The sequence below is a fragment of the Canis lupus genome, chromosome 35, assembly GCF_011100685.1.
Source record: "Canis lupus familiaris isolate Mischka breed German Shepherd chromosome 35, alternate assembly UU_Cfam_GSD_1.0, whole genome shotgun sequence".
In the NCBI taxonomy this organism is placed as follows: domain Eukaryota; kingdom Metazoa; phylum Chordata; class Mammalia; order Carnivora; family Canidae; genus Canis; species Canis lupus.
In genome coordinates, this window is record NC_049256.1 from 21,766,389 (window position 1) to 21,793,632 (window position 27,244).

The window sequence follows — 27,244 nt, forward strand, 5'->3', positions numbered from 1 at the left end:
AAAACCCTCACGTCTAGTAAAATCTGGCCTATTTTCCAAGGGGATCAGAAGAGGAGATTTTGCTGCTTTGTGATTTAGTTGTGGGTTAGTCAAGGGAACTGAATCTATTTATGTCTTTCAGGCCGAGAAGGATTTAATACAGGGCATTGAGTTACTATTGTTAAAAGGACTGGAGGGGAAAATCCAGATCAGGGACTGCAGGAGACCACGACTGCCAGTCCTGGTGTGTGTGTTCATTTGTCCCAACATTGCCCACCGAGTCACTACAGAACTGCTCTGCCCTATGCTGCTTCCACTACAGGAGCTAGTGCATCTCACCGAAAGAACATAACCCTAGAATCTTGCTGGGCCAAAGGAGTCTGAGTAATGTAAATTTCCAGGCTTGCAGCCTCACTGGTAGGGTTAGAGCTTAGAAAAACAGGGATGATAATTAATGTAAATGTTTAATTCCATGATATTTTAATATTTGTTTTTATCTTATAAATGTGTCGTCTGGTAAACAAGATTCTAAGCTGCTGGAGGGTAGCGATGGTTTTTGTATTCTTCATAACTCCACACAGCACATGTAGCCTTGTGCTTCCTTAGTGTTCTTTTCCTATAATTAAGACCAGAACAGCAAGCATGCCTTCAAATAGCAGACTGATGTTCTTATATCACATTAGTTCCAGAGTGATTGATTAAAGGGGTCTTCTCTTTAGTCCCTGGGGCAAAAGCCAGAGAAACTCAATCCTATATTCCACAGAATTCCTGGGCCTACATCATTATCTCCCATTCATCTGCTTTTTATTTTTATTTTTAAATTTTTTAAAAAAGATTTTATTTATTTATTCATGGGAGCCACATTGAGAGAGGCAGAGACATAGGCAGTTGGACAAGCAGGCTCCCCGTGGGGAGTCTGGTGCAGGACTCGATCTCAGGATCCCAGGATCACTCCCTGAGCCAAAGGCAGACGCTCAACCACTGAGCCACCCAGGTGCCCCTCATTTGCCTTTTAAAGAACAAAATTGTCTGTCTTAGCAGGTGATGGCTATGGAGGCAGAAGTATATGCAGGTAGGTTAGTGGGTACCCATCCAAGTGACTTCACATCTCTCATCCAGGGGATTGTCTGCATTGTTATGGAGTCAGACAGGCAATTTTTCACTCACCCCCTCAGCTGTATTAAGGAAAGATCAAAGCATTCTGCTGTAAACCTTTTTGTCTTTTTTCTAGTCTAAGTATAACACATCTTTTAAAGCAAAGTCACATGAAACCTGGCTACTTAAATATTGCAGAGATTTTGGCATATTTCCATCTGGCCTATCTTCAGTCTTGTCTTTAATGGTTAGTTTGCATAGATGGCTGAATCTTTGTAAGATCTTTGATTGTGTCCTGGTATACTAATTAGATCTGCCACAATTTACCTTTTTTTCTTGAGTATTCCTGTTTTGTCATTATAAATAATGCTCCAGGGCCTATCATGCCTAATATGTGGTTGTTTTTTTGTTTTTTGTTTTTTTATATTTGGTATCCTTTCCTCAATGTTCTAGAAGCAGAGCTACTGGAGGCAAGTAAATGAAGCATTTATTTTCCTTTATTATTTAACATTTTTCTTTTGTGAATGTATGTTATAAACAAATCATAAATGCATGGCTCAAAGAAGCTAGAGATTCTCACATGGGCAGCCCCAGAGTCATTGCCAGCGCCTCTGAAACCATCCTCATGCCTTCCCTTAGATTAGTTTTGCCAGATTTTGAATTATATATAAATGGAATATCATTGTTTATAGTCTTTCAAATGTGCCCCCCCACCCCCACATCCTATTTGAAAGGTTCAAGGGGTTTCTCTTATTTATTTTAGCCATCATGTAAAATATCACTCTATTGACCGTTCATTCTACCATTAATGGATGTAGGTTCTTTCCAGTTTGGAGCATGAGTAATGATGCTCCTAAAACCTTTATTGTTTTTGTACAAATCTTTTGATGCATGTGCATATGGTTTTGTAGGTAGGTGCATATTCACACAAACAAACCTGCTCCAGGAGCAACATTGCTGAGTATGAGGTTTTTGTACACTCAAATGACATTGCCATAGAGATTTTGAAGCTAGTTGTACCTTTTTATGCTACCAGGACAAGCATATGAAGTTTTGTTGGAGAAGGTCATTGAGAAGATGTGACTGCCAGTTGACCTGTGAGCCAGGACCTAGGTAGTCAGAGGCTCTTCATTGCTGCACAGCACGCTCCCTCTCCTCCCCACTCCTAGAATGTGGGTCCCTCTTGCCTTTCCTGCTCCCACAGGCTGCTCTAAGAAGACAGCCTTGAGATAGTGACATCGTGTGGAGACCGCCTTTGTCGTATATGTGACTGAACCCAGTTAGGGTCTCTCTGCAAACTTCCAAGATATGATGTATTGGGGGGGGGTGATCTATTGGTCTTGCTGGGACCCAAGACAAGCCTCATATGTAAGTTCCTTTTGCTTTATTAAAACTGCCACCTCCAACCTGGGATAGCCTGCCTCTCTATCTTTCTCTCTCTACAGTGAGAGTTCAGTGCTGAAGAGGGTTGAGATTATACCTGGGAAGCTCCTCAGGAGATTGTGAACCAACAGGTTTCTCATTACTCTACATTTGTGTCAACATTTGCTGTTGCCAGACATGTTCATTTTTGCCATTCTGGTGGGTTCATAGAAGTATCTCATCATTTTTAAAATTTATTTTTTCCTCTACTGGCTGGCTAATGAAGTCATCAGTCTTTTTTTCTAGTTTTTATTTTAATTCCAATTAGTTAACACACCGTGTTATGCTGGTTTCAGGTGTACAATACAGTGATCCAGCACTTTCATACAACACCCAGTGCTCATCAAAGCTAGTGCACTTCTTAATCCCCATCATCTATTTGCCCCTTATCCTCTAGTTACCATCAGTTCTCTATAATCAAGAGTCTGTTTCTTGATTTCTTTTTTTTTAAGATTAAAAAAAAATTAGAGTGAGCGTGTGAGAATACAAGCAGAGGGGGAGTAGCAGAGGGAGAGGGAGAAGCAGGCTCACCACTGAGCAGGGAGCCTGACTTGGGTCTCAATCTCAGGGCTCTGGGATCATGTCTGCCAAAATGAAGGCAAATACTTAACCAACCGAGCCACCAGGTGCCCCTGATTCTTGATTTCTTTCTTTTTTCCCCTTTGTTTCTTTGTGTCTTAAATTCCACATATGAATGAAATCATATGGTATTTGTCTTTCTCTAATTTCATTAAGCATTATACCCTCTAAATCCATTCATGTTGCAAATGGAAAGATTTTGTTGCTTTTTATGGCTGATTAATATTCCATTGTGTGTATCTATATCTATATCTTTATATCTATATCATCTATCTACATATATACATGCATATATACTGCACCTTTATCCATTTATCAATTGATGGATGCTTGGGCTATTATAAACAATGCCATTATAAACTTTGGGGTGCTGGATCCCTTTGAGTTAGTATTCTGCATTCTTTGGGTGAATATCTAGCCAACAACTTTTCTTATACTTAGTGCACATGTGGATACCCTCTTTTTGAACAACTTGATCAAATTACTTGCTCATTTTTTATTGAATTTTACTTCAATTTTTTGAGTTGTAAGAGTTCTCTGTGTACTTTGGAAATGAGCCCTTTGATAGTTAAGTGTGTAACAAATATCTTTGCCCACTCTGTGGCTTGCCTTTTTGCTCTCCTAGTGGTGCCTTTTGTTGAATAGGAGATATTAATATTAATGTCCTCAAATTCATCAGTCTTTTCCATTGTGATTAATGCCATTTGTGTCGTCTTGAGTATTTTTTTCTATCTCCAAATCATGGGGATATTCTGTGTCATTTTCTGGAAACTTTATTGTTTTATTTATTTATTTTTTTAAAAAAGATTTTATTTATTTATTCATGAGAAGACAGAGAAAGAGAGGCAGAGACACAGGCAGAGGGAGAAATAGGCTCCATGCAGAGAGCCCGACATGGGACTCGATCCCAGGTCCCCAGGATCACAGCCTGGGCCGAAGGCAGCGCTAAACCGCTGAGCCACCCGGGCTGCCCTGTTTTATTTTTCATATGTAGATCTACATCCCACTCAGAATTGGCATTTATGTAAGCTGTGAAATAAAGGACCACTTTATTGTAACCAGTCATTTGTTGAAAGTACCATCCTTTTTCTAAATGGCTTGCAGGGCCACTTCACCATAAATCAACTTCCTGTGTATGTTAGCTCTTTCTCATCTCATGGTAGAGCATTGGATGCTCTGGTGATCTCCACCTGCTTCTCCCTCTGGCTGGGCTCCATACACTGATTATCTTTACAATCTTTTATGGAATACCAGTACACACCTCTCTGACCAAAAATATGCTGGGTTACCACTTTTACCTGATTCCTTAATAAATTTGACATTCAGGTTATATCTCTCTATATATAAAATGAGTAACCTGGTAGGTTTCTTTACAGCTCTAAAAAGCTTGTATGCTGTGACTTCCTTGTCATTACTCATTATGTGTTATTGACTCAAATAATTTCAATCCATCACTTTCAGTTATTTTTTTTCTGCTCCTAAACTCTTCATTAGAGCTACCTCAAAAAAGAAAGATGGATTAATTTAATATGATTTTGTCTTCCAGTTATCTCTTTTCATTTTCTGGTAAAGGTGGTTGACAATCAGTAAAAGTATCAAAATTGAAAGAGAGTAGGTAGGGATAGCTGTGAAGAGCTGATGAGGAAAAGAAGCAGAGGATTGGACCCATCCACAAAGATAGTAACCTCTTCTTAACTAATTTGGGGCCAGCTTTGAATGTGGATTAGGAGGTTGGGTGTGGGTGGGGTATTTTATGATACTTGAGAATCATCCATTTTCCAAAAATATATTTGTATTCTCCAATTTTGCTTCTGGGATCCTTCAGGTAGCCTCTTTTATGAGCATGCATTATTTCTTCACCTCTCCAAAGATGAACTTGCAAAAAACTTTTATCAAAAAAGTTGTCCTACATTTTAAAAATGAGAATAAAAAGAAAGGATAAACATTGCAAATACAGTGCTTTAAGAAGTGGCATTGACATCTTTTAAGTCTGATCTTGTTGGCTAGGGTGCACATGTATTTTTGCTAAAGGTTAACTAAATTGTTTAGACATCTCTAAGGCTGGACATCCATCTGCTGTATCCAGCTGATTAATGTGCTAGATTTCTGGAGAAAATTCCTTTAATTACTTATTATGAACTGAGAGTGGCTAATTTTGTAAAGTGAAATTGCTCTATGAAGTTCTTGGCAACCCAGGGAGTTAGCAAATAATCGTCTCTACAAGAAAAAGAGCCCTGGATTATTTGAAATGCGGTGGAACTTAGTTCTAAAACTGCTATTGGTATAACATTGGCAATTTATGAAGCTGTTTTTCTTTTTATTTGCTTCTGCAACCATATAGCAATGTTATGAGGACAGGAATATTATGTTTTTAAAAAGAAGGAAACAGAAGCTCAGGGATTTCAAGGACTTAGGCCCAAAGGCATTCAACGAGCAAGCTGGTAGTAATAACAGCTAGGGTTTATTGAGTGCTTACTGTTTTCTGAGAGCTTTTCTAAGTGCTTTACACATATTAAATTTTTAAATCTTCACACTTGTCCTATTAGAGAGGTACTGTCATGATCCTTGTTTTACCCATGGGGACATGGAGATACAAAGATACCATATCCAAGATCCTGGTATGCTACAGCAGCCTATGTAACCTGAGTTGAGGCCATACCGCTACACTGCACTGACCAGGCTTGAACCTTTGGTTTTGATTTCACAGTCAGGGTTCCTTGGTCTTTACCACTGTGCCACATGGTAATGTTGCTCATTTTGATATATGTGGATTGAGATCCTCCACTCTTCACACAAGGGTCCTGGTTTTCAGTCTTTGGTGATAGGGATTCAATGTCTGTCAAATGGATTAGGCTTCAAATGATGATTATTCTTCTCCTATGTCCCCTGTGTTTTTACTGGTCACCATTGAAGTCTCCTGTTGCTTTTCGGCACTGTGTGGTTGCTCATGTGTCCTCCATCACAGACCTCCTGGCTGTAGCCTTCCATCCTGAAGATCCCACCTCTGACTGTATCTATGACATGGGGGCCCTCCGTGCTTTTCTGACTATCCACAGGATTCATCACTGTCCCTCATGAACATTTCTCCTCTGGCTTCTCTATGTTCTGGTAACACCTCTGTGGGTGTGTGGGCTGAGTTGTCTTTCTACACCCAGATTCCACACTGCCAGTGACTACTTACATCTTTTGTTTTCCACATGTTCATGACTTTGTATTGGGAATTGGGAGTCTTTTTATTTTTATGATTTTATTTATTTAAGAATATGAAAGAGAGCATGAGCTGGGGGGGCGGCGGGGCAGGAAGAAGCAGACTCCCTGTTGAGCAGGGAGCCTGCTGTGGAGCTCCATCCCAGAATTCTGGGATCATGACCCACGCAGAAGGCAGATGCCTAACTGACTGAGCCACCCAGGCACCCCTGGACAAACCACTTAAAACAAAAAAAGGTTTACTGATTTTAGAGAGAGAGCAGGGGGAAGGGCAGAGAGAGAGAATCCTCAAGCAGACTCGCCTCACAGGGCTGGATCCCAGAACCCTATGATCATGACCTGAGCTCAAAGCAGACACTTAACCAACTGAGCCACACAGGTGCTCTGTGTTGGAAATATGGATTCCATTTCCATAGTCTAATTGTCAGTCCCTGCATTGTGTTAATTTGTTCTAATGACAGAGCGTAGAGTGTTGTCCATGATAGGGCATATCTTCCCCCTCTCTCATATTTTTTTCTTCAAAATTTTCTTAATTTTTCTTCTCCTTTGGTTCTTCATGTAAGTTTTAAGATTGACTTGTATTCCACAATGTACAATACAGTGTCGAGGTTTGCTTGAATTTAGGGTTGCTCTTTCTCAGTCTCTCTATTTTGGTAAGAATTATTTGTGATGTGTTTTATCAGCAGGCTCATGAGGCCTGTTTATTTTTATGATTTTAGCAGCCATTATGGGTCATTACTTAGATGCATCATTTTCTTTGGGTTTCCAAACTGGTGATGTTCTAATTCTTCAATTATTAGCTGTGATATTTCAATAAAGAGAAACTATGCTAGTATGTAATTTTAAATTTTTATTGGCATAAATGGTTTAATGCCTGATGTGTGTATCCATTTTGATAGTGTGCCTTTTCTATTTTTCATTATATTGACAGCAGATCATGTGTCTTAATAATGTTCAAAAGAACTTTGGGTTTAGTTCATCGCCTGTACTTTTTTTTTTTTTTTACATATTTTTCTTATGCTTCTAGTTTCTTTTTTTGTGTGTTCTTTATTCATCTTAAGTTGGGTAGTTAGCTCGTTACTTTTCCTTTCTTCTCGTATAAATGCTTAATATCTCTTTTCTATTTTAGTAATTTTAAGAACAAGTACCGTGTGATATGGATCTTTGAATTTTTATGAAGACCTCATTTATGACAGTACAGAGTTGATTTTAGTATCTGTTCCCTGTGTATTTGAAAAGAATGGATATGCTCTACATGCTGGCTACAAGATTCTATATGCATTTATTGGATAGCTGATTTTAATGTTTTATATCCTTACTAATATTTTACTCAATTAAACCTTGAAACTGTATTATCCATTGTGGAATACGACAAGTCAATCGTAAAACTTACATGAAGAACCAAAGGAGAAGAAAAATTAAGAAAATTTTGAAGAAAAAAATACAGGGGAGGGGGAAGATATGCCCTATAACAGGACAACACTCTACAGTATTTGATAAAAGTATGTTAAAATCTCATTAGAATTTTGGATTTGACAGGATCTTGTCATAACTTTTTTGCATTTTGTTTTTAAGGCTATATTTGGTGAATATAAGCTTATGAATGTTACAGGTGCATTTTTAAAAATGATGTAGAGTCCATATTTAACCCTTCAGGTGTTTTGCTTGAATTCTACTTTTTCTGATATTAATTATAACACAGCCTTACTTCTGGTTATTTGCCTTGCCAGGACTATCTTCTCTGATTGTTTTATATTCAGGTTTTCTTGGTGTATTATTTCAGTTTTTTCTTTTAAGCCATTATCAGACTCTTTGAGTGAGTGTGTTTTATCAAGACACACTTATTATAATTACATATTTTTTTCTACCTCTTTGCAACTTAGTCATTCCTATTTACCCCCTCTTTTCTTTTTAGGTTTTCTTCTGTATTTCCTGATATAAGTCTCCCCCTGACCCCACTGGAATGCATGGTGAGATTTCTAATGTTTTCCAGAGATTGCTTTTAAGTGTTTAATATCCTATGTAACATATAACTATACAGCTTCCTAATGAAATAAGTAGTTCTTCAGTATGTTTACCTTCTTCCTAACTGAGGTAAGGCATGCTAAATTTCTCTTCAATCTATTAAATGACCCCTCTCATCTTGTGTTTGTTGCTAGAGTTTGAACTTACATCTTAACATAAAAAAAAATTGGTTAGTACTTTATCAGTCAGTCCATCACATTTACTGTATTTTGCCAATTGTTTCATTTGTTTCATATATCCCCATGCTTGTATAACCCATTGACTTCAGTTTTTATTTTACTGAAGTCCATCTTCTAAATTTGTGGGGTTTTTTTTGTTTGTTTGCTACCGTTTTTCTTGGGTCTCTTTTTACATTTTCCTGCAAGAGAAATTTAAAAATTGTTATATAATATTTAATATATACTGAGTACACACATGCACACATACTATTGTATATATAATATTATATGTTATATGTTATGAAGCATGCTGTTAAATGAATACCAGTTAATTCATCACAGGCATTTCCAATGCAGTTTCCTTTACCTGTGTATAACCTTTTACTTCCTCCCCAGAAAAAACCACTAGTCTGAATTTAGTGTTGCTTATTGGCTTTTAAAAACATACATGTTGGGCTTTTAAAAATAGATTTAACAGACTTAGATTTATATTTGAACTTCATAAAAATACTATGAAATAAACAAAATAGCTAGTCTTTTGTGACTTGCTCTCTATCCAACGTCCTGTTTTGAAGATTCACTAGTGTTACCCATAGTTGCAGTTGTATTACTATAGCTATGAATAATATTACATTATTTATAAATACTACAATATACTCATTGTCCCATTAGTGCACTTGTATTCTATTGCATTAGTGTCAGTAGCAGTGCGGTTATGGATGCTCTTGCACATGTCAGCTGATGCATATGTCAGAGAGCTTCTCTAGGGTATACGCTTTGGAGTAAAATTGCTTGGATGTGGACTGTACTAGGCATCAAGCTCAGAACCACCACTGGTGCTGCCATTTGGGATTCCAACAACCATGGTCTTAGCCTGTCTTGCTAGTTGGCATTTCTGGTTTATGAAGAGGTTTATGATTCTATCCCTTGGGACTTCTCTTTTATTCGTGGCAGTGGGTTTGCAACAATGGGATGTGTCATTTGTGAACTTTAGGTGTCGCTATAGTATGATGTCAGCCATCATTGACTTCAAACATTGCGTGGTCAGTATGGAACATTGTCTGGAATTAGAAGGGTGAACCCCTCCATATGATAAAATAGCTAGAGTTTTCTTTGTTTTTGTCTGTAGGAAGAACAGCACCATTTATTATTCTGATTTTAATGTCTATCTCTTTGTCCTACTGGGGATGATTTTGTCCTCGGGACATTAGCCAATGTCCAGAGATATTTTGATGGTCATGAACAGGAAGGGTTGAAGATAATATAATACTTGAATCAGATGTCTCAAGGTCATGGATGTTACTAGACATCCTGTAGACAGCCATCTACAACAAAGAATTATTTGATCCGGTAGGTTAATAATGCTGGAGTAAGAAACTCTGATGTACCTGAAGGTTATCAGTCATTGTGTTCTGGAAGTACCGGCAATACAATTTGATAGATTCACGGTTTTTTTTTTTTTTTTTTTCCTTTCTGTTATGAGCCATCTTTGGAAGTGTGCTTTTGGAATGCCCAGGTAATAATACTAATGAATTACTTGTATGCTATCTATTAAGTGTTCAATTAGTGTGAAATGAGAGATTAATTATCAAGAAGGAACATGTGTTGATTTCAGTTATATGAAAAGCCAGATTTAATTTCTATTTATATCTGTAAATAGAATTCTGTAAGTGTTGGTGGGTATTCTTTCAAGTCTGGAGCCTTTTAGGACTATTGATTCTCCCAGCCATCTCAACTCTCTATCAGGAATCAGAAAGAGGAGAGTCCCATATGTATCAGGGATGGCTGAGGGGGGATGTGGATTTCATTGAATTTTGGGAAAAAAAGCCATGCCAAACCACAAAACCACAGGACATCTCTCCCCTCACTTGATTGGCCCTACCTGAGAGTAGAGCTACCCAATAAATGCAGATGGACTGGAGCTCTCTGAATCTGGTTGGCTCTTCATTTCTGTCCCAGGTCTCTCTCTACTAAAGGTTGAAACCTGAGTGTAGTTTATGACAAAGGGAGCCAGGGAGGGGGGGATGGAAGAGAAGGCAGATAGTAGCCGAATGTAATCAGCATTTTATTACCATCCTCAGGAAGTAGGAATAGGGGGGAAAAAGTAGGTTGGAGCAAGGAAAGTTAATTATGTGAGCTTATTTGACAGGAAATTACTAAATACAAACAGAGAGAAGACACACATTTTTAGAGCAGGGTAGGAAATCTCAAGTTACTTCACTGTGTGTATTTGAAACCCCAAAGCAAATTCTGAAAATAGCAGTTTAAACAAAAGCTATCTTATCTGATAAAAGTATTTCAAACACAAAGGGAAATTTATATATTGGGCAGGCAATCTTAAAATAAACTGAGTTTGTTCCTAGCACTGCAAATTTAATTGTGGGAAAACCCCCTCAGATGTCTGAATTTATCTTGTAAATGTTTTGAATTTATTCTGAATTTGGCATTTTGCTTCTATAGAGGTATAAATGTGTCACCCTGGAAAAAGTGTATGTGTGTGAAATGAAAAGTACCTATATGTGTGCTCCTTTTTAGTATTTCAGAATTTTTCTAGGCTCAGTATTACTTCCAGAAGAGTGTTCTGTCCATAAAACAAAGAAATGAGGAAGTTTTATCTATGGTATTTATTTCCCTGGCCCTATATTTTAAGTGTTTGAATTATTTGGTAATTAATATAATATCATTATTGTTGCTTTTGCAGTAGTTGGGAATGTTGGCAGTATTTTTGTAAATTAGCCAAATATATTTGGTAGTGTTTTTTTTAAAAGACTGGATGATTAAGGGCCTTTCCCTGTCTTTAATTACTTGGGTTCTCGAATAGCTTCCCGCTAACTAGTCATTGTTGCTGACTTAGGAGTGCCCAAAGTGGTTGATATTTTGGCCTCTCTCCCCACAACACACACACACACACACACACAAACACACACACACACACACACACACAGGTATACATGCACACATACTTATGCATGGCTTTTCCAAGGAGAGGTAGTAGGAGAAAATTTATCTTCCAGCTCTTCATTGTGGGATTTCTAAAAACATTTAATTAATAGTGGAGATATTGAAGAGTCCTGTCAGGGAAATTCAGTCTGGGTGAATGTAAAATCTCACAGTCTGGATCAAGTTACACATTCCAAGTTACTTCAAAGAAAAAGCAATATTTTGAAAACATAAATGGAGCTCAAAGTCTGCATTCCTTTTAGAAGGCCGACACCTGTGGAAGGAATGCAGGTTGCTTCCACTTGACCTTCAAGTGTGGAGCTGGGGGAGGTACTTAGATATTATGGTGGTCAAATAGGAGCACTTCTCTCTCTCTCCAAGTCTCCTGGGGCAGCATCTGTCTTGTCTGTTGTCAGGAAGGGAAAATATGGCAACAGTCAGAGTGCCTCCTCACCCTCGCTTTGAAGAGCTTGCTTTGTATACCACCGAGTCACACGGTGATGGATGAGTGGGTGTAGATAATGTGAAATAAGCCATAACCCCTCTGAGCAATCAGGGTTACTTTTTGCAAGTCCTGGGAAACCCCGGGCAGACCGTATTAGTACACTCAGGCTGAGTCCTCTGTGAGTAGTAGTTGAAGATAAAGACATCATTTATGTTCCAGACAGATTCTCGTCATGCATAAATAATTCCTGAGGACGGAATTAGCCTCCGTGAGTGGTGCTTCTACTCCTTTAGGCTACTTGCATTAGTTCAGCAGTTTATTGTGGTGTCTGAAGGACTAAGTGCACGATTAAACATCAGGGAGAAAGTTACCCACGGAATACTCTTTTCAAACAAGGAATTTCTTAGCCCATGCAACTTTTGATGGGAAAGTATGGAGGTCTGGCTCATTTGTTGTTGTTTCATTCTTTACTCATGTACGTATGCAGCCAATATTTCTTAATTGCCTTTTCTATGCCAGGAAGTGTTGTCAAGGCTGGGAATACGGTGTTGAGCCATACTTGTATTGTCCCTACTTCTCAGGACACATAGTTTACTGTCCTCTGGTAATGCTTTGTGATCTTGGGCAAGGGATAGTTTCTATCTCCTTTTCTTGGCATAATTTTCATGGTTTTCCTAGATGAGCCATCAAATCCTGTTCAGTGCTAATATTTTCTGGATATATACTTTTATTGTTAAATATTTTTATCCCCATGACCTAGCTTGGTTGTCTGGAAATGACTGAATGGGGTGGCTTTGGTTAGATCCGCTTAGATGATTGTATTCCAATCAGTCACTGATATGATGCCTGTGTGGCCTAGTTATCTTTCTGAGTTTATACAGCTTTTATATCATCTAGCTGTTTGGCTCTTATATAAATGTAGTTTCCTAAAACTCAAGGTTATTTTCAAGAGGAAAAACATGGATTTCCACCAATGTTGGAAACATTTCAATTGTTCTGAAGCATGGTCTTTAAACACAAAAGATTATTATCATATATATTTCTTTGCCAAGGCACTAGCCCAGAGCGGTTGAGTTGTTTTTAGCCCCAAATCAGTGCTAGCTGACCGAACTATGCTTGGGACAGCATTATTGAAGTTTGGATCTTTCATAATTTAGTATTACCTGGGAATGTTGATGAATTCAACCACTGATTACATCACCTGGTTTTGTAAATAAAGTTTATTGGAACAAAGCCTTGTTCACCCATTTACGTATTGTCTGTGGTTGCTCTGGGGCTATAAGAGCACACCTGAGTAGTTGGTACAAAGAGAAATCCAAAAATATTTATCTGGCCATTAAGAGAAAAAGTTGCTGACGCCTGGATTCTAGAATGTACTTGTCTGCCTTAAAAGCTAGGAGCCCTGAATTGCTGGGGGAAAAAAAATATGTTAAATAATTGGTCCTGTGGATCTGGAGATCCTACCTTTCTTCGCATTTCAGCTGTGAGGGGAGATGAGACAACAATTCAGAGACATGTAAGCACTTGGGGACATGTTTATAATCTTCCCCTACAGTTTTCCTGTATCTGTAGTTTACGGAGCTGTAGGGCTAATGCATGTGGCCTGCAGGACTGCTGAGTCAAAACGGGAGAAGCCTGGGGTGTAAATTCTGGCCATTGGTCCAGGGAGCTGGACCCAAGCTAGTGAGCTTCAGTGCAGCATCATAAAACTAGAAAGACCATGAGTGTCAGAGGGACAGGCGGATGGAGTGGAGCTGGTGCCAGAATCTTGCTCTTCAGCATTTTCTCAAGGGCTCAGAATGGATTTGTAAAGACATCAGCTTCTTTTCAAAAGAGTTCAAGGGTGAGGAATGCAGCTCCTTGGTAAATGGCTCACTACTACAACAGAATACATGAAATGAGGGGCAAAATGAAGTTTTAGGGTGAAGCAAGGAGGCTTTTATGGGTTGAAATTTGTCTACTATGACTAATCCTAGTATATAATAATTTCTGAATAAATACTGATGTGTTTAATATGTTTAAAAGCTCTGGAATTTGAAGTATACCAATGAAAAAAATTGCTTTTGGCTTGAGACTTTGTGTTGACAGCCCGCTGATTGGAAATTCTTTGTTATTTTCATTCACATTTGAGTTTTTAAAAAAGATTTTATTTATTGAGAGAGAGAGAGTGCAGAGGGAGAGGGAGAAGCAGACTTCCCGCTGATCAGGGAGCCCAAAGCAGGGCTTGATCCCATGATCCTGGGATCATGACCTATGCCGAAGGAGATATTCAACCGACTGAGCCACCCAGGTGTCCCTTCATTCATATTTGCGTGCCTACTATATACTACACATTTTCTGTCCTCTTGGGGTTTCCATGCTATTGGGAGTGACTGGTTGGTCAACAAACACTTTCCCAAAAGGGTGGGAAATGCCCCTTATAAGGCATGCAGTTGAACCCAAGAAGTGAAGAGGAGGCATGCCTATTTGGAAGAGGGGACTGGGGACAGGGTCATTCAGCATGGAGGAGGGTCCCCAGAGGATAATGCTTCCTTCTGACCTATCCCTAAGGAGGTCCCTTTCCTTAGAAGGTGGGGTGTGTGTGAAGCATGAAGACAGGCCTTAGACCCAGATGACTGGGACTCTCCCTCCTGACACCGTCTAAATTCCCCTACTGCAGTTTTTCCCCCAGTCTGGTCCCATCTGAGAAAAGGGACATAGGCCAAGGACTCCGGTGTGTAAGACAAACAGCTTCCATCCTGGGAACTAAAAAGGATTAAGTCATGCAGGATTGTGAAACAAAGCTGAATGCATCTATATCAGCAGTGCCCTGGTCGGACCAGTGGGTCAGGTGACTCCCCTCCTTCCTCATGACCTGGCCCTCCTCTTTCCTTGATGGGGTCTGCTCCTTTCCCTGGCATGGCCTAGGATCCTTTCCTTCTTCCCAGGAGATTTTATAATTAAGTGAGATAAAGGCAGGAAATCTGTAATAAAGGACTGACTTCCATGTATGCCAGATTAAAAAAAAAAAAAAAAAAGAAAAGAAAGAAAAAAAGAAAGAAACCCCAGCCTGCAAAGTAACACGGTCTGGTGGGAAGAGATCAAAGGGCAGCCGTCTGGCTGGGCTGGCCAGGGCTCTTTTCCCATCAAGTCCACATCCTGCCCTTCAGAGCGGAGACAAGTCAGAGGAGGAAGTGGTGTGCAGTGGGCTGAGGGCTGTTCTCAGGGATATACTCTTAGTTCAAGGGCCCCAGGAGCGTGCCTGGGAGTATGGGAACGATAAGCACACATCTGCTTGAAATCGTAAACAGGGCTCCAGGAGGCATGGTTTTGAATGACCCCTCCTACCCCTGCTGCCCCCCCGCCCACCCGCCCCCAACCATCCTGCAGAGATGTCAGGTCCAGATAGGGCTCTCCACACTCCCTGGTCTAACTGACAACCCCCATATCAAATGGCCCCTGAGCCTGAGGATTAGGTGGCCACAGGAGTACCCTGATCTTGGTTTCATTGTTTTTCCTCTCCCCAGAAGGGTAGGATTGGATCTGGAGGTGGCAGGACCATCTGCAATGGAGTTGCTGACACCCCGTAGGGAAAACCCTCCGAGGGGGTTATTCCCATCTGGAGGGCTCAGCAGATAGGCCAGCAAACAAGCCTGCCACTGTTGTGTCCAGAATCCTTCCCACTGTAGTGCTGGCAAGTCCTGCGCAGGCAGGCAGGCAGGCAGGCAGGCAGGCAGCTAGGCAGCTGCTGTGGAGGGGCTGGTGGAGGGAAGCTGAGTGCTGGCTCTGCTGGGCTCTAGAATTATTACCTGTAAGAGCAAGCAGGCCAGGTGAGGGGAGCTGAGACTGGGGGTGCACGGAGACCCCTCCACCCCTCCTCAGCAGGCTGTCAGCACGCCCAGTGCACACAGCAGCTCAGGGGATTTATGCTTCCTCTCTGGCCTTCCATTGCTTCTGTGGATATACTTAGCCACGACAATGCTGGTGTGGGAATTTCCCTAGGATGGGCTAGGACTTGTTTCCAAAATAACACCTTTCAAAGCATGCAGAGACTTTTAGAAATTAGATAATTGTGTGATATTTATAAAATGAATTACGTTGTGCTAACAAAGTCTGGGCAGCTGTTTCTGAGGCTGAAGTAAATAACACCTCATGATTCATTAAGGTTGGGGAGAAAAAAAGACTTTTTGAAAAGTTGCTGCTTTACAGCTGAGTCTCTGCAAAAAATTTAGGCAACTCGCGAAGTAGGTAAAAACAGTTCCAGGGTAAAATGCTTGGGGGTGTGTGGCCTGGGGGAAGTTGTCCTATTTCATTCATAAAACATTTGGCATTTAAAATTTGCTTATCTGTGATTAGACGCACAAGGATAATAGTTTATCGCTCCTGTCCTCCATGAATTCTTACTCTGTTGAGGGAGACAGATGTATAAATAGATAATTATAATATAGTGAGCTAAGTGCTAGCAGAAGGATGAACGAAATGCTGTAATGATATGAGGGACATATCCACTTACAGTGAAAATGGAGAGGAGGGAACAGCTTCACACAGGAAGTGACATTTGAGCGGTATTTGATGGAAGAGGATGGATTTTGAAAGCAGAGAAGGATGTTGTCTTCTTTTGCCTCCTCTTACTCACCAGCCTTCTCTTACCCCAGGGCCTTTGCACATTTCTCTCCCTAGAAAGCTGCCCCCATTTGTCTTCCCTGTTCAGTCCTTCAGATTCTAGATCTCACGTTACTTCTTTAGGCGAGCCCTGGCTTCCTTAAATCCTTTCTGCTGCAAGAGCTCATCAAGTAGCTCACCTTTTTTTTTTAGGGTACTTATCACAGCTGTACTCTGAGATTTGCACGATCATTTGAATGCTAGTTGTTTTTTCCACTAGGAAGAGGCTCACTGTTCAACTTTGTTTTCTATCTAAATAAACATTTTTGAATAAAGTACATAAAGGACATTCCAGGTGTGAAAATAATGTATGTTAAGCAAATACCAAGGAGGTAGGTATGTTGGATCTTGAGGTGTGTGACCTGGGCGAGGTAGAAGATGAAACCATTGAAGGGCACTGGAAGATCTAAGCTTCTGTTCATGCCACATATCTCAGTTAATATTTTTTAAATTAATTTTCTTAATTTAGTTTTTAAAGAGACGGTGTGGGGGATGGTGAGAGGGAGAGGAAGAGAGAGAGAACCTTAAGCAGAGTCCACACCCAGCACAGAGCTTGCTGCAAGGCTCAATCTCACAACCCTGAGACCATGACCTGAGCTGTAACCAAGAGTTGGGTGCCCAAATGACTGAGCCACCCAGTTAATATTTTTAAATACAAAAAGACATCCCATAGGATCTGCCTCTTATTATCAGTACCACATTTTAAGTCAAAGATGAAATATTAGAAAAATAAACTTTTAAAAATAGTGTTTTATTTTATTTTTATTTTTTAGATTTTATTTATTTATTCATGAGAGACACAGAGAGAGGCAGAGACATAGGTAGAGGGAGAGAAGCAGGCTCCCTGTGGGGAACCCGATATAGGACTCGATCCCAGGACCCTAGGATCATGCCCTGAGCCAAAGGCAGATGCTCAACCACTGAGCCATCCAGGTGCCCCCAAAATAGTGTTTTTATTTTTATATTTTTATTTATTTATTTTTCAAAATAGTGTTTTTAGATGTGGCCTATGTTTTTCAATAGATACACCTTTAAAAAATGTGATGAAAGCACATAACCTGCATACAGAAACAACAAGTAATTGTACACCTGTTTGAACTGCCATGAAGTGAATTGGTATGTGGATCAGAAGCAGAAGAGGACAAGGTGTAGGAGATTATCTGCCAGACTATTAAAAAGTGCAAGTTTTCTGGAGAGAAGGGGAGAGTGATTCACCTAATGCTTCCAAGCTTTCTCATGGACGTGAGAAAGTAGGGTGCAAGCCTTGCAAATCCCAGTGTCCCCTCATCTGTCTCCTTGTTTGTTCTGGTGTGCAGGGTGAGCTTTCATAAGTGTGAAGCCAAGGGACCATGGTTAGATCATGTCACCCCAGCATTCCACCGGGAATGGTATTGACCTAACCAGGTTCTAGCACACCTGTGGCTGAAGTCGCCTATAGCGTAGTGGTGCTGGTGTATCTGAGCGTGGGGGCCTCGTCTTTCACTTACTAGCTGGGTGCTCTCAAACCTCATAGAGTTGTGAGGTTTGACATGTTCATATGTGTAAAGGGCTTATGAGGTGACCTGGGATATAGTAAACACTCAATAAAAAAGAAAGCCTTTCTATTTGTAAATATTTTCTTTTTTGGCGTTTTAATGACGTGGGTGTCCCTAATGGACAACCAAAGTAATTTGAGGGCTTCTGAGAGACACGATTGGAGGGTCGACATTGTAACTTGGTAGAGGAAAAAGGATGTAACCCAGGAGTGAGTGCGTTTGTAAATGATACCAGGGACAGGATATGGTTTTCTAGAGCAGGACTTTGTATATAAAATGATGGAGTCATGGGTTGGGTGGAATGCCACTCTGAAGAAACAGGAAGAGTGCGCATTGAAAGGAAATACTAATTTGATCTTCAAGGTTATAAGCTAATATTTATGCTGTAGTTTGGGAGGTGGATGCTGTAAAGAAACAGCAAGAAAGGGGGCTTTGACAAGAATGATTTTTGATGAACAGTCCGCATGATTTATGATGAATAGAAAACATGTCAGTAATTCCTAGAACTATCGGAGGCTGGAGGTGAGCATGAGTCAGGTGTCTGAATTACGTGCAAGGTATGGCTTAGAAATAAGGGAATTTGAAATAAACCAGAGAGGAACACTCAGTTGTGTAGCTTGGAAACAGAAGGGGACTCGTTCTTGCATATGGTAACAGAAAACCATCGGACAGAAAGAGAACACACATGAGTGTCTTTGTGCACGTTCTCAGCTACCACGTTCAGAGGTTTAAAGATTCACTTCTGAAAACAGTACTGAGATCTTGAGAGTATTAACCTCCTCTCACAGATAAGGAAACTGAAGCTGAGAAGGTTAAGTTTCTTGGCAACTTGTTCAGCCCTAACTGGGGTGGTAGCCCGAAGGTGACTTTAAACCATACACTCCTTCTATTCTGCTACATTGACTTTTTGTATTTGTTAAGGAAATATGCACCTGTGTTTAAAAAAAAAAATTCTCCTTGAAGGTAGAAGCACTGAGGACAGCATTCAGGGAAAGAATAAATGGACAAGAAAGGTGATAAATCCTGCGATCATAATAGCAAAGAGTGCCAAGTCTGATGGAGTGTTTGTATGATGTTTTCAAAGCGGGTTACAAAATGGTCAGTAAAATGAGACCGGGGAGCCGAAACGTCAGTGCCCAGACCTTTGCAGTGAGTCTTTTTCTGTTAAGAATAGCATAGGGTAAAATCTAGACTTGCCTTTTGAACAATTTTATCCCTGGAATGTTAAGTAAATAACCAAAGAAATGAGAGTACAGAGTTTAACTTAACAAAATTCAAAATTGTTTCAGAAGTGGAGAGACCCAGGCACAAGTTCAGAGCTCCAAATGAGGGCAGGTTGAGTCAATACACTTTGAACTGTAGGGAATGGTAAGATGCTCTTCTTCTTCTTCCTCTTCCTCCCCCTGCCCCTCCTCCTCCTCCTCCTCCTTCTTTTCAGTAATCTCTTCAGCCAGCAAGTTCAAATTCATGACCCCAAGGTCAAGAGTTGCATGTTCTTCTGACTGAGCCAGCCAGGTACCTCAAAAAAAAAAAATTCTTTTTGGAATGGCTAAGAGATTTTCTGTTGAATGCCAGTTCTCATTGGGGAGCTGTTTCTTCTAGTGTTTTATTGTGAGGTCTTCTAAGACTATGTCTGGGATAAATAGCAAGAGCCAGTTTCTGTGGGTTTTTGGACGGGAAGATGGCTTCATATAAGCTAAACATGCCTTAGCCTTTCAGAGTGAGACTCAGCCTAAACAGCACATTTGAAATATTTAAGTTTTTAATTAGCTAAAATGTCGAGGTATTTTGTTCAAATCACAAGGCAGGGCTTCCCCACTTAGTGCTCATGCTGCTCATGTTTGATTTCTTAAATGGAAGATTTTGTGTTTGTTTCTACTGAACTCCATTATGCGAGTTGGGGCCCACTGCTCCCTGTCAAGATTTCATTCCGTGGATATTTATGTAGAGGCTCTGTTGTGCAGAACACCGTGCGAAATGATGTACAGAGACCACTGATGTGTGAGTGTCGGGGAGATTGTGGTGTAGTGATGAGTTAAAACCAACAAAAAGCGAATCGTTATTATGAGCATTCTAGAATTTGTTCCTTCTAGAAGAGGGATAAAATATACTGTATAAAATATGTTCAGTTGTGTGCAGTCAGGAGAGAGAACCACAGAACACCTACCCCAGGAAGACAATGGCTACACTCTGCCCCATAAAGTAACACTGCCTCGTACAAAAGTCATGAAAACAGGCATATAATACAGTAGGCGATCAGTAACTGTTAGGGAACCTTAAAATAGGTCTCAGGACAGCTGGAGATTTTGTTGCTTTGCAAATGATGGTGCACGGATGCAAGGTGCTCCGGAAATACAGGTACATCAATATCTCCAAATCATGAGAGTTTTTCAGTAAAACTGAATTGGTTTGTTTTTGTGGTATGTGGGGGCATATTTACAACATATTTACAACTCTATCTTTTCTGTTATTTTTTATCGATGTCATTAAAGTCGCTGAAACGAGTATCAACCAGGACAGATCAAGCAAGAGACCTAAAGGCTCTTGTCAATCTTCAGATCTTCAATCTACTAGTTTCAGATCTACTCAAAAATACTCCATGGGAGGAATGGTACGACATGCTTTCATCTGGGATTATTTTCCTTCTGCCTAAAAACTCCCTTTAGAGTTTCTTCAGTTCATGTATCCTGGTGATAAGATCCTTCAGATTTCATTTGAATGACTTTATTCTGGAAAAATATTTCCACTAGCTGTAGAATTCTTAGAGATGTTCTTTTTTTTTTTTTTTTAGAGACGTTCTTTTCACTTCATTAGAGCTATCCTTTCTGACATTGCGTCTTCTAGTTTATTGCACTGACACTGTGTCAGTCTTACTTTTGCCTGTTTGAATATCCTGGCACCCCTTCCCCCATGAATCCCCACACCCTACAGCTTTCCTAACGTTCACTTTGTTTTTCAGCAGATTTATTATAACGGTTTAGGCGTGAATTTCCTTATATTTACGTAACTCCAGATACACATGGCTTCTCAAATCTGTGGCTTTGATTTCTCTTATCAGGCTTTGAAAATTCTCAGCCATTATCTCATCAGATAGTGCTTTTACTCCATTGTTTTCTGGGATTCTAATGACATGTGTATTAATCTGGGTTTTTTTTTTAGGTTGCTTTCCTCTGTTCTCTCCATGCTTTGATCCGAATCTTTCCGTGTCCAGTTCTCTTCTAAGCTCTTTGGCTATATAGCTATGCTGTTAAAATAATACATTGAATATTTTCATATCAAATGGTTATATTTTAAATTGTCCCCCTGATTCATTTTGCACTGAAATTCTTTAGTTTACTGTCTGATAAGATACACATACTAATCAGTTATTCTAAAATGGTGTTCTGATATGCAATATCTAAACTCTTGGTGTCTCTTTTCTTTTGATTTTTGTTCTTATTTTTGTAAACATGATTATATTAAAAAATAAGATTTTATTTATTTATTCGTGAGAGACACAGAGAGAGGCAGAGACCCAGGCAGAGGGAGAAGCAGACTCCTTGTGGGGAACCCGATGCGGGACTGGATCCCAGGACCCTGGGATCACGACCTGAGCCAAAGGCAGATGCTCAACCACTGAGCCACCCAGGCGTCCCAAGCATGGTCATTTCTGATGAATGCTGGGCATTGTGTATTAAAAGTATACACATCCCATTTAGCTGTGGGTGATCTTCTCAGAGAGTGTTTATATTTCTTCTGGGAGGCAGGCCGGGTAAGAGAACAGCACCTTGGTACAGGTACAAGGATTGGTGCAGGCAGGATTAAACTGCTCCAAAGGTGGCCTTCGTCTCCGTGTGAGCTGCTCAGTGTCTGGTTTGTTATGCTGACTCCTTTGGTTTAGCACTTTGGAATCACAACTGCAGGTCTGGCTAGTTACTGGGCCCCATTCCCTAGCAGGCTATGAATTCCAGTTTTTGCCCACCCAGCTCTGTGAGACTGTTCAGCCTCATAAGATTTTGGCTCTGTGGTAAATCAGCAAATACCAGGCTCCCTTCTCTCTGCAGCCAAGGCCCTTTGAATCTGTGGGCCTCTGTGCACCACTAATGCCTTCACATAGAGGCTGTGTGGACAGTTTTTCCTCCTCGTTATTTACTTCTCTGTTGGAAAAGGTGGTCTCTCTCATCTCCTCCATGGTATTATTGAAGAAGTTGGATTACTTATTGAAGATGGTCTCATCCTAGATGTCTGGAAACTCAGATACTATGTTCCAAAAATTTCAAATGCTAAAATTTGCCATTAACCTGGCTGCCCTGTCTGTCAGAAGTTTTTTTGATCAAGTTATTAGAAATAATTGCCATGGCCATGATAAAAAACATCACCTATTTTTGTCATATTTTTGTATTTAAAGAGAGTTTATAAATTGTTGTTATTGTTTCATTTAATCCTCATAAGAGCCATAGTATGTCAAACAGTACAACTGCAGGTATGTCTCCCTGGAGAATGTAATTGCATTTAGTGACTACGTTGGGTGCATATTCATTTACCTCTCGTACAATGAATATTCTGGGAAATGGGGATGGAGAGGGGCGGTATTAGAGTGGAATTTAGAAGATTAGAATTTTGGGGCACCTGGGCGGCTCAGTCGGTGATGCTTCTGACTCTGGATCTCAGCTCAGGTCCTGATCTCAGGGTCATGAGTTCAAGCCCCATGTCTGGCTCTGTGCTAGGTATGGAGCTGACTTTGGGGGGGGGGGGGCGCGGAAGATTAGAATTGTAAAGGACACAGTGACTAATTGTGGAATGAGGAGGGAGTGAAACATTTTACTCCACTAAACCTTAGACACGGTGGTTTTCCCCTTAAAGGGATCATACTGTGAGTAGCATTAAAGCTTGGCACGGTCGATAATGAATAGAGAAAACGAACACTGCATTGTGCTCCCAGGAGGGAGAGTTGTGACAGAATGAAACTGTTAAGGGACATTTTAAGGATGAGAAGCAAAGAAGAGCCAGCGCGGTCTTGGAGTGGCTAAAAAGAGAAGCTCCTCTCTCCCTCTTTCCCCCACCCTCTGTCCTCTAACTACTGAGGGCTTATAAAATGCTGGGCACTGTGCTAGGTTAGTGTATACTTTCTCATTTAATGTCTAAGCCTGTAAGATAGCTACAGGTGTGTCCCGTGTTATGGCCTTGTCTCCTGGTCAGGCAGAGAGGCCACTGCCTCCAGTGGAGCAACGTGGTGAAGCATGGAGTTGATCAGGAGGTGGATGCAGGCGCTAAAGATCCTAGAGTTAGTCTGAGTGAAAGGCTTCAGGACTTTAACCTGGAGTCACCTGGCTGAGCCAGGTACAGTGCCTGGAAGCTCAAATAAGCAGTGGAGTGCCTGCTTGGATAGCAGGTCGGCTGGGAGGTGGAGGAGTGTGCCATAAGGGGGCCCAGAGGTGACCTGTGGCTGCCACTAATACCCCCCCCCACTACTGCTGGAGGGCAGGTTATGAGAGAGGTGCCCCCCTGGGGTGCAGTCAGCAGGGGGAACAGTGGGGTCAGCGCTAGCCTTCAGAACTCCAAGCTGGAGAGGTCAGGACTTGGGGACTGTGAAGGTGGGAATGTCTTAAAGGAGCTTTCAGGCCTGGGGAAAGAGGGTCCCCTCTCTGCTGTTTCCTGCCGCGAACTTCCTGCCACCCCCACTCTTTCCCAACTCATCAGGTGAGTGCTTCCTGTCCTTCCAGACTCTGTTCCACACCTGTCCTCAGGTGGACCTTTCACGCTCTTCCCTCCCTCGTGCACTTAATATATGGTTTCTCCTGTTTCAGCTTACTATGAAAGCCCCACTTCCAATACAGTATTAGGATCGTCTCCCTCTTCTTCCCTTCTTTCCTTTATGTTTCCTTTCCCTATGCCTCCTCCAAACTTCCCTTAATTTTTTGCCTTAAGGGGGGAAAAAAAACCAAAAAACTTTTTTGGAACATATAGACAACCTAGGACCACAGTAAGATTTTTGGGTGTAGGGAGTGTGATTTTCTGATTTTACTGCTAGCATCTAATACTATGTCTGCCATGCGTAACATACTGAATATGTGACTAAACAAATGGCAGATCATGGTAATAGTGCCAGAAATAGGTGTAGTGAACAAAGCACACAGATTTGAAAGTCTGCCGTAATTGTTCTCATTGCCAAGTGGGGTTCCTCCGTTTTGTCTTTTACCATAATATATCATAAACCATATTATGTCTGTATACTGTAATATTACTGATGTGTTGTTCTGGTGTCTGTGCTAACTTCATTTCTTTAGACAATTGAGTTTACCACTCACCAATGTTTTTGCTTGATAAGGTTCTGCTGGATAGAGGTTGCGACAAACCCTCCAATGCCCAAATAATGGGTAGAAGGAGAGAAGAGAAACACTATTTGGAAGGACTCCTGTGCTTCATTGGGTTGAATATAACAGAGTTCTAGGAAGTGATTGCTAGTTTTGGAAAGCAGACGAAAGTGGGATGGCATAGAGCTCGGAATTTAAGGAGGAACCGAGGGATAAAGGAGCAACAAAATTCATTAATTTAGACCTAAATTAAGACTTTTTATATTAGCAAAGAAATGCCAGTAAAACAACTTGCTGCCTCATCTCAAATCCAGCATTAAGTGCTTAGAAATTATGGCCCCATGGTCATTAGCTGACAGGCGAGCCTTCCCAGCAGGTTCTTCTTAGGGTAAGGAAATCACACAAGCCATAATTGCTGTGTTTTTAGCCATCTCTTCAAGAGGAGATTGTCACTCTCAGCTGTTTAGTTCTTTGACTATCTCTAATAATGCAGGAAGGTTAACATGAGCTTAGTCATTTTTAAGCTCCTGGGACCAGACCGGAATTAATTTTATCTGCAATTTGTCCAGTGACAAGCACCCTGTTGGAGAAAAATAAATATTCACTGTAATTTTTATTAGTTCATGGCCAGTTGTAAATCAAAGCTGTGAAGAATTTAAGTAGCTTTTCCCAATCCCTGGGATTCCTGGCTCCCTGAGTTATCACTTAAACAAGGGTGGTCACAGGACACCAGTGCTAACCCGGGATGGTGAGCTTAAGGGAACATATTCCTTTCTTTCCCACCTAGCTTTAAAAATGTGATGTTGTTGTAAGACTAGGGAGAGAAGACTTTTCAGTTTAAATCCCTTCTTTTCCCTTAGGTAGGACTCCAAATTTTAGATTTCATGGATGAATAGGTAACCTTAGTGAGTGATTTGAGACTCCAGTACATAAAAATGTGTCAATAGTTCGGGATGATTGATGGCATCTCTTGTAACCAAAGCCACCTGCAATTTTTTATAGTCGGGCAGCATAAGCCATCTTGAACAGATAATCAATTCTATTGCACAAACAGTCATTTTTGTTCACCAAGAAGACCCACTTTCTCTTCCTAAGAAGGACTATAAGAAAATAAAACAACCCATAACATACATAATCCAAATGATCACAACTTGTAGAATACTGGGGCATTGGTAAAGTTAGTCTTCTTCATCTCCTCCCTATACCTTGTTCCTGTCTTCGGTTCTGAGATAAGGAACAGTGAAACCTTTAATGCACCCGTGACAGATCAATGAGAACTCCAGTGATCTATCCATATGCATACATGCAAACACACACACATGGGTATTTCACTTAAAGTATTGTTTCTTGCCCAGCTTTTGCCTAGAATATTGATCCTTAAAGGGTCAGGAGAACGTTTATTTTTTTCTCTTTAAATAAAATATCAGATTGCATTGCAACAACAGCTTGTCTATAGCAGGGATTCAATTTTCCTTAGCTACTCTCTGTGTTCCATTGAATTAAAAATTGTTAAAGGGTTTGAATTTGGAATCTGAATTTCTTGAGGTGTTCACTAAAAATATACTTGTGAATTAAAGCTTTTTTTTTTAATTAAAGCAGCCTTATATATAAACAGTTCATCCATTTCCCCCCCTTTACCTATAAAAATGCCATTATATTGCAGAATTCATTAATGCTAGGGTGGCTCCTATTTATAGCTTCAATGTGGTACACACAGTGTCCTATTTGCCTTGAAATACTCAACAGTATTCAAATACAAACTAAATCATTCCTTCATTCCACAAATATTTCTTGAGCTTTGAATAGTTGAGGGGCCCTTGTTTTAGGTGGTGGTTCTGGGGATTCAGTATTGAATAAGGCACTTGAGGTTTCTGCCCTAGGAGCTGGTGTTTGAGGATACAGGTGTATCAGTTAGGCCTCTGATGACCACAAGTCTAAAACATTCTTTGTAGAAGTTGGGCCACTAACAAGTAATGATTTTGAAAGAACTATTCTCAACATTTCAAAAAGAGGGGCAAAATCAATAATAAGCGATTCAGGCTTGTTAGTCATAAAACATGTTCATATCTGGATTTCCACCAGCAACGTGGTCGTTCTGCTTATGCTTTAACAGTGAAAAATGTTAAATCCAATGGGTTGTACCCTTTCCAATTTCTAACAGACAAGCTTAGAAATCACATAGACAGGCTTAGAAACCAGTCTTGCATTTTGAGTACTTTGACTAACTCCTGGTTGAACGTCAACTGGGGGACACTTTGTTTGTTTGTTTTTTAAACACATTATCTGGCCCCCATTGTCAGGCACCACGTTAAGCTTACACCAGCAATTCTCAAATTTTGGTTCACAGATCCTGGGGTCCCGCTATCTTTTGGTGGATCTTCAAGGTCAAATCTATTTTTGTAGTAATATTAACACATTATTTGCCTTTTTCTTTCTCTTTCTCTCATGATGTATGGGGAAGTTTTTTCACTGCACTTAGAGCCTCTGCATAACTCAGTATTTTTTTTTCTGCGGGACCAGTGATTGGCGTTGCAGAGTTTTGCATGGGCATAAAAATCAAGTGCTAAAGAACTCAATAGATTTTAATGTATTAGACTATGGAAACTTCACTGATGGGGGCCTAGGTTCCTATAGAAACTCCCTGTTGCTGAGTTTTGGTGTAGTATCAAGGAGAGAATATCCAGATTCACCTGAAAGGCCTATTACATTATTTCATCATTTGCCAACTACTATCTGTGTGAGCATGGGTTTTCTTTATGTCTTTCAAGGAAAATAAGATATCACAACAGATTGAGTGCAACAGATAGGACACTCCAGCTGTCTTCTGTGAAGCCAGACATGAGAAAATTTGCAACAATATAAAATGGCCACAATTTTCACTACATTTGTGGGAAAATTGAATTGTTTATGAAAACTTACCACTTA

The 27,244-nt window shown here is 40.4% G+C and overlaps 1 protein-coding gene across 1 annotated transcript in view; it reads left to right on the plus strand.

Annotated features, from left to right (window-relative positions):
• The window catches only part of LOC102151579, a 338,066-nt gene that overhangs the window by 214,799 nt on the left and 96,023 nt on the right, over positions 1-27,244 (plus strand). Inside the window, exon 6 of the mRNA XM_038583970.1 lies at positions 8,198-8,252. Within this exon, the coding sequence (XP_038439898.1) occupies positions 8,198-8,252 (55 nt within the window). The remainder of the gene's footprint in view (positions 1-8,197; positions 8,253-27,244) is intronic.